Below are 12,346 nucleotides of genomic sequence, written 5' to 3'. Positions count from 1 at the left end.
AGTGACAGGCTGCTCCTTTCTCCTGGCTCTGCTGTCCTTGAGTTTTGCCCTTGATTCTCCGTAGTGCTGGAGTATGAGAGGCTTGTTCAGGTTCTGTCCAGGTGTTTGCAGTTTTCTGTGTAGGATATTCCAGAATGAGAGATGGCATTTTTGTGGAGTAAGATTGAAAAGGTAAACATGCTTTTGAATAGCTAATGGCTATGTATAATTTAAGAGGGATATTTTAATTTTCATGTTCTAATAAAAACCAGCACCACACAAAACTGAGCTGAAGATGACAAAGCTATTGAAGTGAAAAAAGGTCAGAGTCTACAGCCAAGCTACTGGCTAAAAGACTATATTTTCTACTTCTTGTAGCGTGTGTAGTATGTTAACGTACATTTACTAATTAGTACAGCTGAGGCTGATGGGCTTGCAGGCATTTGGTCAGAAAGTGCTGGACTAAGAACATTTTTAACCAATGAGGTTTGAGGTCGCTGCATTTACACTTGGACTGGGCACAAGAATGTGTGTTACACAAGGACTGAAGGAACAGACCAATCAACTGATCACTTCCACTGCTAAAAAAAAAAAAAAAAACAATTTGTCAAAAATGAAATTTTGGAATGCAACCCCTTGTTAATCCACTTTACAGCAGCGCAGGTTAACAACGCACTCATGATTTCTTGCCGACTGCAGTCGCTCCACCACCCACTGACACACAGTGATGTGCTGAGGCTGGTCATAGGAGGGCTGCCTTGGCTGAATGATCCAACCTGGAAAACAAATCACATCTAGCTGAGGCAGCAGAGGCTCAGCAGTAACACAGTCAACCAGAGTCACATCAGCCAACAGTAATACAAAGCTGCAGCTGTATGTCATACCTGCTGGGTCTTTACAGCGGCTGGAAGATGAGATGGAGAAACTGGCGGTTGAGAAGTTGTGAGCTGGGGAGTGAGAGAAGGCTATCCTTAGGTCTTACACTCACCAGTTTACTAAATGTGTAGGGACAACACTGGTCATATACAGTAGGCTATGACTCGCTACAGGTGACATCAGGAAACCTAATGATGTAACTAAATTGTCCCGTAACTGCAGTAGTACATCTGTACAATTCAAAGAGGTTCATGAAAATAATTTAGGCCAACTGGCTTTCGCCCCTCTGCCATTCTCATATTGTCTCTTATCTCGGCTACATTCACTGATTAGATGTTGAGGACAATAATCAATCAAACCTAAATTATTCAGACCTTGTCATTTTCATTTTTAATGGATATTGGTCCATATGCTGTTTATTATTCTTTAGTTTTTAAAGTGTCAACAAATGTACTTGCTGGGGGGTTTAGGAAAGTGATAATACAATGTGGGAAAGTAAAAATAAATAAATAAATAAAAAAGGTTGTGATAAGCCATGCGGCCAGTCTGGAGATAATACCTCATAATCAGTGGCGTGCTAAAGTGGGGTGCTAAAGTGCCCCCTAGGTGCCAAAACGTGCGTTAAAGTGCCCTCTTGGAAGCCAAAACGTGCGTTGAAGTGCCCTCTTGGAAGCCAAAACGTGCGTTAAAGTGCCCTCTTGGAAGCCAAAACGTGCGTTGAAGTGCCCTCTTGGAAGCCAAAATGTGTGCTAAAGTGGCCTCATGGCAGCCAAAACACGTGCTAAAGTACCCTCATAGCCAAAACGCGTGCTACAGTGCCCATGGCAGCCAAAACGTGTGAAAGTGCCCTCTAGGAGCCAAAACGTGCACTAAAGTGCCCTCTAGGAGCCAAAACGTGTGAAAGTGCCCTCTAGGAGCCAAAACGTGTGCTAAAGTGCCCTCTTGGCAGCCAAAACGTGTGCTAAGGTGCCCTCTTCAGTGGTGAGGAGGATATGTGCCCCCCCCTTTTTTTTTTTTCCTTTTCGCCCCTGCCCTTCAAAAAGTCTGTGCACGCCACTGCTCATAGTTATGATTTGTAAGCTAACTCAACATCTTTGGTCTGGTGTTTTCATCAGACGGGACACAGAGATTCATTTACCTCGACTGGACTTTTGTTTGCGCTTTTTCACACATGGATTGGGGGGGTTGACTTGTGGTCTTCTCTCTGACGGGACCGAACCTCCCACACCTTCTCTCTCCCTCTCTTCTCCTGCCCCCCTCTTGCTTTTGGCGGACACCTGGCGGGAACTTGCTCCCTGTAGCAGCAGCTTCTTCCCCCTCCTCTGTGCTGCTGCTGCTGCTGCTGCTGACTGTTCCGGACTTTTCAGGTGCACCATCCCTGCTGTCACATCGTGCCAGGAGTAATTCAGAATATTTACAACCCCGCGGGGAATACTACTACAGTAACCCCCGGTCCACTTGTGTTGTGAGAGAAAATGAGCCAGTTCGTTTAGCAGGTGAGGGGCTGCTCGCTTGTACTCCTCCAGCAGCAGCTGAACGCTGTCGGTGGCCGAGGGCTCGGGTTTCTCAGCGGACAGCCTGTCAGTGAGCCCCGCGCTTTCTCTGTTGTTGTCACTCTGCCGGTTACTACGTGATAAAAACCAGATAATAATCACAGACACATACCAGAAACAAACTGTAAATACATCACTAACTAACTAACAATGACCTCTGGCTGGAGTCGTCAGTTCCTCCACGTGCCGCATTAAAGTGTAAGATGTTGCTTCGTGTCCCTTTAACTCGGTTCGGTCTTGTTGGCTGCAGGGACGTAAATCAAGTTAGTTAACGACTCACGGTTTCTTTTAAAGCACAGTCAGCAAAATGAGTCTTCGTCTTAAACCCACCTGGTCAAAGAAATACACAGGACCTGTTCTGTATTTTGCCAGCTGACCAGAAGTCATCCTTTCCCTCAAAAAAAGAAAAAGAAAAACTAACTTCCCTCCTCCTGTTAGAAGAAAAACGCAGGGTCAGCACTGTGATAGCAGAGACACGAGTGACGTGCTTTAAACGCACCTTTCACTGGTGAAAGTGCACCTGTCTGTCCCATAGGTCTGTCCACGCTGCGCTGCATGGGCCCGTTGCCTGGATACTCAGTTCTACAAATGCTCGCGTTACGCACCATTAAAATGATCTGATCCGGGCATTACATTATAGTGCAATACATTATAGGCTATACCTGTGAAGGTACCAAATAAAACACAGCTCACAATAGCAGACGAGGTGTCGCGCGTTTTGGGAACGTAGATGGAGAAGTGACAGAGGAGCAGGAGGTCACAGGTGTGCACAGGTAACCTGAAACTAGCGCGATCACACATTCAGAGGAAATGATGATTCCAGCATGCAGTGCGGCGGATGGGGACATAATGGTCACACACACAGAGAGAGAGAAGCATTTTTTCAGCCTGTGCTGGATGGATGGATGGATGCACGGGGATCGCGTTGCTCCTGGAACTGTTTGTCCTAAAATGTCATTTTTTCAGTACAGTGGGGTGAGGGGGGATGATGATGATGATGATGAATGAAAGTTTTTATCTCCTCGGAACAGAGGCAGATCGTCTTCCCTCTATTCGGGTCAAGTTGTTGCACGGAGATTGTCTAATAGCTCATTATTGGTTCAGCTGCCTCCAGCACTCTTTTCTGCTTTGACCACTGGAGGCTCTCAGCAGCTTATGCGTCACTTCATCTCTCAGTCGCTGATCATGGCGGAGGTACAGCTACAGCACGAAGTGGAGCCTCAACTTCTCAACGGAGACGACCTGAACGAGGAGAGAGAAGACGCGGATGCGCCAGAGTCAGTGAAGAAAAGGAGAAGAAAGAAGAAGAGGAGCAGGACCACCGCACCAGGTAGGAGGCATCACTTTGCGGTTAGAGAATCGAGGATAAAATAAGCACAAAATCGCCTGTTCTGGCACCAGTAGTCGATATAGCAAAGAGCATCAAATATGCGGGACAGGAGACTTTTCAACCTGTCAGATGGCACTGTAGTCCTGTTCAGCTGTTCCAACTCTGAGAGGTGAGGGCGCTCATCTGTAAACGGGACAATCTTTGAAAAACGCTATTTACCACCAAAACAGTCTGGAAGAATTTATCTGAAGATATGGGTGGAATAACATTTCATTTTTTACTCCAGATTAAATATGTTCTATCCAATAAATCCCCCTAAGCTGCATGAAATTATGTAATAGAAGTGTCCACATGCAAAAAAAAAAAAAAAAACTGTGATGACCATTGCAGCCTCAGAAAGGAGAAATCTAAAATCACAAAAAAGCCTCAGTTGTTGAACCTGCCCTAATTTAAATGTGGTCTGCACAGCACTGTCTTTGAAGGGCTAAATGTCATAATGCTGCAAGCTACATATGCCCTTGAGAATATTGACTCTCAAGCTATAGAAAGAATTTATGCACAGACCCTGCCAAGTTGGGAAGGTAGAGGATGCACTTTCTGAAGTGACTCTGAACCCTGAACAATTTACTCACTGTTTGTGTGTGTGCATTTGTGTGTCTGTGTGCATGCCGTGCATGTGCATGTATGCCACTGGTGTACACGTGCGTGTTTCACCTGCACATGTATGCACGACGGCGTGTGACTTTGCAGCAGGGACAAATGAGGCTGAGGGGGGTGGAGAAGTTGGAGGTGTTGGTGATGTGACAAATCAGTTGGAGCAGCAAACACTGGAGGACAAGGAGAGAGAGGAGGATGGAGAAGAAGGTAACTCGTCACCACTTACAACCACTAACAACTCTACCATCATCATCATCATCATCATCATCATCATCTGCAGTTGGTGATTCTGCTGAAATTTAAGTCCCTGAGAGAGTGCACAGTAGAATTTCATATCGCCAATGAAATATTTGATTTTCCGTAGCACACTGGGAATAGTGCCCAAGCCCCTGTCAATATTTCTCACTTTACAGACTGAAACTAATGGTGCTTTCAACAGATGGGGACGAGGGAGAGAACTCAGCTGGAAAAAAGAAGAAAAAGAAGAAAAAGAAGAAAGGATGTAAGTCACAAAACTGCATCTCTCTGATTACTCTGAGGCTCCTTTGACTTGAACTGAAACTGCAGATCAAAACCGTTTCCATTGTCACCTGCTCTTGAAATGACCAGATAGAACGGCCACAGCTACATCATAATGAATGAGCTGGTTTGGTTGATGATACAACAGTTGCACCAAAGCAGTTTGACTCAGTTAATTAGTGTCACATGAGTGGCCTGATGCAGCACTGACACAGGAGGTGTAGGACAAACTGCTACAGGACCTTTCATGACAAGCAGATTATCCTAAATTAATGAGAGCAGAATCATCATTAACCCATACATGAAGCATTACAGTAAAGCCAGTGTAACAGTTTGAACTCCGAGTAAGTCCTACATGATCTCACATACCTAGATCAATATAACCTGCTGTTTGATACAAGTGCTTTTGTAGTGGCCTTGTCCTGGGTTTCTGTAGCTCACTCAATTAGATGTGTAAGTCAGGAAGTGTACATTTATTCCTTAGCGGAGTTAAAATATCAGTGTCGTGAATTTAGGAAGGGTAACTTGTGTTTTATTTCCTCTCTTTCCTGCTGCTTCTCCTCCTCTCTATCTGGGCCACAGTGAAGGGACAGACTGACCCTCCTTCAGTCCCTATTTGTGAGCTGTATCCCAATGGAGACTTTCCAAAGGGAGAGGAATGTGAATATCCCCCGTCAAAAGATGGGTATGTGACCTCCACTGTGTGACATGCTTTGTTTTATTTTGATCTCTGCTTTTTGCTTTCTATTAGTGGATGGTTAGTGGTTTTCACAATTAATCGCAGTATTAAACGCCACAATTAACTGATTGTAAAGATTCCTAAATACCGTCACTTTCCGAAAAAGATTATGTCGGAACCATATCTGCAGATGTGGCGCCAAAGTAAAGGAAAATGCACAGATACTGGTCCATTTATCTAACGTAACGCTGAATTGGTAGGAATTTAAATGTTAGCGTGTCATTTGTAATTTTAAAAAATGATTAAAATTAACTTAAATATTTGGTATAGATGGCAATTAATGACTTAAATATTTTAAACACTTCCCACAGGGGATTAATAACTGGTTCTATGTTAAGAGATTACTAATGTAATTATATTTTGACTATATTTGATTTTACACATTCATAGTGTTGTGAAATGTACTGATGCATAATAATCGTGATAATCGTAATACAGTGATTATTTCTCTGACAATAATCATAGCAAGAAAATCTATAATCGTGACATCCCTAGTGCGTTCTTTACCATGTAGTTTCATTTCCTGTTTACATGGAGTGTAGTGGAGTTGTAGCGTGTGTGTGTAATATCCTCAGGGTTAAGATTTGTACAATAGGAAAGTAATGAGTGGCTCCTCTCTGTGGTGTGCCTCCTCTGCCTCACACCAGGCGCAGTGCAGCATGGCGCACCACTAGTGAAGAGAAGCGGGCCTTGGACCGGGCCAACGAGGAGATGTGGAGTGATTTCAGGCAGGCGGCTGAGGCGCACCGACAGGTCCGCTCCTACGTCAGGAGCTGGATCAAACCAGGGATGGCCATGATTGACATCTGGTAAGACAGGCACTGGAATATTGTCCTTGGGCTCCTGTTTAAATTTCTTAAAATCCTGGCCCCCTCATCCCGACTCTGGACTGATATTAATACGATTAAAATAATTGTAAATGGTCACAGAAAGCAGGAGAACTGCTTTGTAGGTTCAAACTCTTGCTACTGTATTTGTTTTGACAACAGTCTCTTTGTTCCTGTCATCTTACTGTCTCTTTTGTGCTGCCGTCTGTTTCTGGCAGTGAGAAGCTGGAGGACTGCTCCAGGAGGCTCATTAAAGAAAATGGGCTGAAGGCGGGGCTGGCCTTCCCCACTGGCTGCTCCATCAACCACTGTGCTGCCCACTACACCCCCAACGCAGGAGACCCCACTGTGCTGCGTTACGACGACGTCTGCAAAATTGACTTTGGAACACACATCAATGGTAAAGCGCGCGCTAATAACTTTTTTAAGAGCCTTTGGAGTTATGCTGTGCCATTTCACACTTTGCATTTATTGTCATGCAGTAAAATAACGATTGAATTATAATTCTTACTGCATGGGGTTGTTCTCATAAGTTAATTAACTTCCACTTCTCTAAATTAATACACATGGACCATTTCTACAAAAATGATCACCTCATGATAACTGTTCTAAACAATCAAACTGGTTGGTCTTCTAGGTCGAATAATAGACTGTGCCTTCACTGTCACCTTCAATCCAAAGTATGACGGGCTTCTTGAGGCTGTGAGAGATGCAACTAACACCGGCATCAGGGTAACACAGCTCCTTCTCTCATGCATGATGCTTCTCTGCATTGATGGTTACACTTAATACTATGAAACACAAAATCCTGAAGAGATGAGAATCCTGAGAATCTAACAAATATTCAGAGAACATTTATATTCATCTATATATTCATACTCATCCATAGAGTAATATTTGTTACAATTTAATCTTTGAAATAATACTACTGTATGAAGACTAAAATGATTCTTGAGATGGTAGGGGCATCATGTGGTGAGGATTGAATCCTATTAGCATGACATACACTTGTACATGAGATGACAAACAATTATTAACTTATATATAAACACAATGAGAGCACTGATTAGCATAATATCAGATTTTGATCTTAAATCTTCCCACCCAGGTGCATTTTATTGTCACCTCAAAGTTAAGTGCAAGAACGGATGCATATGATAAGTGATAGATACAGATACAGCTGATGTGAGAGAATTTGAAATGCTCTTGTAAATGCTTGATAAATTACTTTAAAAACAGCACAAATAATGCAATAAACTAACAATATTATTGTTAGAGGTTAAATATACTATCTACATAAATAGTAACTGCATAGTATATTGTGAGTCAATTAATCAGCAGGTAGGCAAAGTAGGAAAATTGCAACAAATATCAACAAGGACATCACATGATTAGTTATTGGTTTGTGCTACTTATAACCTGGTTCAAAACTCAAGTCCACGTGTGACACATACACACAGATTTATACAGGTGTTAAATAGTATAGTAGCTCACTAAAATAGTATCTAGCTGTCAAGCAACAACATACTATATTATATGTAACAATATATTATATTACGACAGAGTATTAGGGCCACATTGAGAAAAAAAAAACACAGACTTCGAGAATAAAGTCGTAAATTTACGAGAATGAAGTCGTAAATTTGTTTGTGATTTTTTTTATTTGTCAATGTGGCCCTAATACTCCGTCGTAATTATATAGTCTTTAAAGTGGAGTTATTCAACTACTGAACTACTAATCATATATTAGCTGTTAGATTCTGATTTGTTTCTTGTGGTGCAGCCCTGCGTGTAAATGAGACACATCACCAAAGAGGGCAACACATATTTCTCACTACAAAGTTGTCTGCATGGACTGATGTGTGTGTTAACACCTCTGACTGCATCCCAGTTTGCAGGAATCGATGTGCGCCTGTGTGACGTCGGCGAGACCATTCAGGAGGTCATGGAGTCATATGAAGTGGAGATAGATGGGAAAATGTATCAAGGTAAAATGAGGCCATTTATCACTGTACTTCACGTGCATGTTCAGAGCTGCTGCATGTTTGTGAAACCTGTACTGTACGTGGTTATTCTCTTTACAGTGAAGCCAATCAGGAATCTGAACGGCCACTCCATTGGACAGTACAGAATACACTCAGGGAAGACCGTCCCTATCGTTAAAGGCGGAGAGGCCACGAGGATGGAGGTTTGTGCACCAATTAACACAGCTTATTTTATTCAAATATAAATATACATTTTAACTGAGACATATGGATATGACTAGATTGTAAAGCACGGGCCAGGGCTGTAGGCTTTTTTTTTTTACTGAGGTGTCTGAAATGAAACCTTCCAGAGATGTTTGACCTTGCATATAAACAAACTTTTTAATTCTTAAGTGTAATTGGAAGAACATGCAGCTGGTTAGGGTTACGATGCGGTGTGGAGAAATGTTCCAATTCATCGCTCTAACAGCTTCTTAGTCACCCTCGTCAGCACTTTAATTACACCTTTAATGGAATTACCAGCTGCATCGAGTAGCAGCTCGTGTTTAAACTCCAGCCCCCTTGTTTCACTGTAACAGCGCTGAATGTGGGCATCCAGAGTTCATTACCAGGCAAGGAGAAACACGGCTCTGCATTACTTTACATCTCCCTGTCCTAAGCTGAGATCCATGCCTGGCTTACACCTGCACAGCTGCTGTACATGACTATTTGGATAGAACTGGACATTTTAATTGGCAAAAGCTTTTTACCTGATGCTTCAAAAGGGGCTGATGTGGCAGCTTTGTGTTGTGTGTATTTAACTGAAGTATGTTGGTGTCACAGAGGCATTACCCTCTTTGAGAGTGCACGAGTAGAGTGGCAGCTGGGTGTGCCATCAGGCTGCTAGCACTTTGACTGATTATCGGTGCAGTGAGAGAGGGTGTTGCAGTCTTATCAGCTAATACCACAGGGACTCCAACAACAGCCACATGCTGATAGAGACACAAAATGTCAATGAAACCCCAGCCAATCAAATGGCAGGAGGCGCCGCTCTAGAAAGGACACTGCTGTCGTTAATAGACTTCATGAATATGTCAGTCACAACTTGAGTTTTTGTTCAATGTACTCTTTGCCTCCTGGAGTGGTTTTGTTCTTCCTCCTAACCCTCTATTGCGTGAAATATTACTAAGGCATGGTAAAAAATGTTTTGCATGTTTTTATTACTTAAAATTGTCTAAATAACAGAAATATTTTTGTTGGTAAATTGTTGCCATATGGAAACAATATGCAATCGTGGAAAGTCCCATAAAATCAACATTTCTGACCAAAAACTAATTTTATTTAAAGCAACACTCAACAAATCCATCTCATACTCAACCAAAACTAACAAACAAACATTTATACAATAAAAACATTGTATAATTTCAACAGTTATCTAAAATGTCTGAGAACCTGGAACCCGTCTCAATGAAGTACATTGAATCACTCATTTTATTTCATTTCATTCAGTCATCTAGAAGATATAAGTCCATTTAGATAATATGTTACAAAATACCTTTAATCACAAAATATTAAAAAAAATATAAAGTTTTTACCTTTAAAATATAAGAAAAGGTTGTAAACATAGTCTCAGGGTAGGTTCATGCTATGTAAGTCACTGGGACTCCATTGCGTTGAATGCACCAGGAATTTTCCATATTTGCATACTGTTGCCATATGGCAACAAATGTATTTTAGGATATTACAAAAATACTATTACATCAAAACTGAATTAAATGTTAAAAAAATAAAGTTTAATTTCCCCAGATAGTGATTTCAATTTTTTATTTGATGAAAATTTTCCAAAATTCTGAATAAAAGACAGTCTTCGGGAGCCCCACACAATGATGTTTACATGGCAAATGTCCATGAGCAAAAGGGACTGGCAAACAGGATATCTTGGCCATTTGACCTCATAAATGATATGTCCTTCAAAGTAAAAACCCCCCTTTCACACCTAACTGTAAAAACAAAAAAAAATTAAGATAAAGTAATTGTTGCCATATGGCAACACTATGCAATAGAGGGCTAATGTCATACTTATTCAGTGCTGCATGAATGGTTACGTGCTTTACAGTTAGATGTGGAATTGTCATGTCAGCAACAAAGTGAGAGTGGGTGTGTGTCTTTGTTTTTCTCTGCCTCTCAGGAAGGTGAAGCTTATGCCATTGAGACATTCGGTAGCACAGGAAGAGGTGCAGTCCATGACGACATGGAGTGCTCACATTACATGAAGAACTTCAATGTTGGACATGTGCCAATAAGGTTGCTGCTTTCAACAAATTCTAAATATGAATTATTGACAAAATGATTGATTGGTTTCATAGATTCACGCTCTCATTCCTCTCTCTGTGTTGTTGCTCTGCTGCAGACTTCCGAGGGCTAAACATCTGCTGAATGTGATCAATGAGAACTTTGGCACCTTGGCCTTCTGCCGCCGTTGGCTGGACCGCCTCGGTGAGAGCAAGTACCTGATGGCGCTGAAGAATCTGTGTGACCTTGGCATCATAGACCCGTACCCACCTCTCTGTGACATCAAGGGCAGCTACACCGCCCAGTATGAGCACACCATCCTACTCAGGCCCACCTGCAAGGAGGTAGTGAGTCGAGGAGATGACTACTAAGCATGTGCCAGAAGTGGAGGCGAACCAGAGGGAGCATGACAGCTCAGAGACAACAAAACTCTTCAGACTGATCTCAATTATGCAACATTTCTCTGACCTAAATTTTCACAGCTTGAGTACCTTTAGGTAATTGTTAGCAAGAGCAAAAGACTTGTGTCATGGCAGTAGCTTAGTAGTACCACTTTTTTCCCCCCAAAGGAATAAGCCAGTAGACAAAGGACATTATCTTTGAGAAAATGTAGCAGTTGTCAATTTAGTTATCTTTTGATGTGTTGCTTTTAGGATATATGCAAAAAATGAGGCACTTTTTATAAGAAATAAATTATTATAAATCTTGCATTGAATGATGTGTCCAGATGAATATATCTCACAACCTAGCATATGTTATGAGTATATACACAGTGGCCAGTTTATTATGCATACCCATCAGTCCTGTGATACTTTCTCCTTCATGTAGGTTAGAATATTAGTTTTTGGTTCCAACAGGTTTAGGGCAGTTGATTGGACAGATAATGGTATTAGTACTGGATTAATAGGTTGTTTTTCAAACTAATTATTGTCAATGACAGTAGGCAAAGTAACAGAGGATCTCTGTATGAATTTCAACAGCACCACAACCTCCAACCTCCAAAATAAAGCTTAATCAACCTCTCTAAAACTGGTTTAGCAAAAACTAAACATCATGACCTAATAAAGTGGCAACTCAGTGTTAACAATGATGTCAATGTCTTAACCATGTAGAAGTGTATTTCTCTCTTTTAACCAAAGGATGGCGGTACTTAAACATGGGTTACACAGGAACACACATCAGGCTATTCATAGCCTTGTGCTTCAGCGTAATGTGACCATGGAATGAAATAGACTTTCCCCAGGAGCATTACGAATGAGCACACCGACACAGAGTTTATGCAATTTAGATTAAAAAAAAAGAAAAAAAAAGGAACATACAGGACACAGAAACAGCAGTACAAATATCCAAATGACAGCAGGGCACATTCAAGCACCCTAAATCACCACTTTGTCCTTTACAGGGAAATGTCCTCCTGGTTTTCTCTTGCTTTAGTAAAGTCTTTGTAACAAGGACAAGGCAGTGATGTTGTGACTGAGGGATGCATCATGCCTCCTCACATAGTTTGTCCTTCTCCTTGGAGACAGCTGACCAGGTCTATTCTTAACTGGGCCATGCTTAAAAATGGCCTGTGGACGATCTGATGTGATACACTGTGATGTCATATACCC

At 41.8% G+C, this 12,346-nt stretch overlaps 1 protein-coding gene across 1 annotated transcript; it reads left to right on the top strand.

The window, feature by feature from the left end:
• The first annotated feature begins 3,548 nt into the window (after positions 1–3,548).
• LOC310986752 (methionine aminopeptidase 2-like) lies at positions 3,549–11,444 on the top strand. Its single transcript, XM_083972813.1, has 11 exons — positions 3,549–3,738; positions 4,489–4,602; positions 4,835–4,897; positions 5,497–5,599; positions 6,301–6,462; positions 6,699–6,880; positions 7,118–7,212; positions 8,372–8,468; positions 8,565–8,668; positions 10,633–10,748; positions 10,855–11,444. The coding sequence occupies exons 1-11, from the start codon at positions 3,564–3,566 to the stop codon at positions 11,105–11,107; spliced, it is 1,464 nt and encodes a 487-aa protein (XP_083828939.1). The 5' UTR covers positions 3,549–3,563; the 3' UTR covers positions 11,108–11,444.
• Positions 11,445–12,346: the final 902 nt, after the last annotated feature.

This window comes from Trachurus trachurus (assembly GCF_905171665.1).
Source record: "Trachurus trachurus genome assembly, chromosome: 6".
Taxonomy (NCBI): Eukaryota; Metazoa; Chordata; class Actinopteri; order Carangiformes; family Carangidae; genus Trachurus; species Trachurus trachurus.
This window is presented reverse-complemented; position numbering and strand designations above follow the sequence as displayed.

What these genes read in the sequence shown, in the direction of transcription:
- LOC310986752 (XM_083972813.1), top strand. Translation starts at nt 3,564, where the DNA reads ATGCGTCACTTCATCTCTCAGTCGCTGATCATGGCGGAGGTACAGCTA. An exon ending in AGAGGAGGATGGAGAAGAAG is followed by an intron (nt 4,603 to 4,834) that starts GTAACTCGTCAC and finishes TGCTTTCAACAG; the next exon opens with ATGGGGACGAGGGAGAGAAC. An exon ending in ATGGCCATGATTGACATCTG is followed by an intron (nt 6,463 to 6,698) that starts GTAAGACAGGCA and finishes TGTTTCTGGCAG; the next exon opens with TGAGAAGCTGGAGGACTGCT.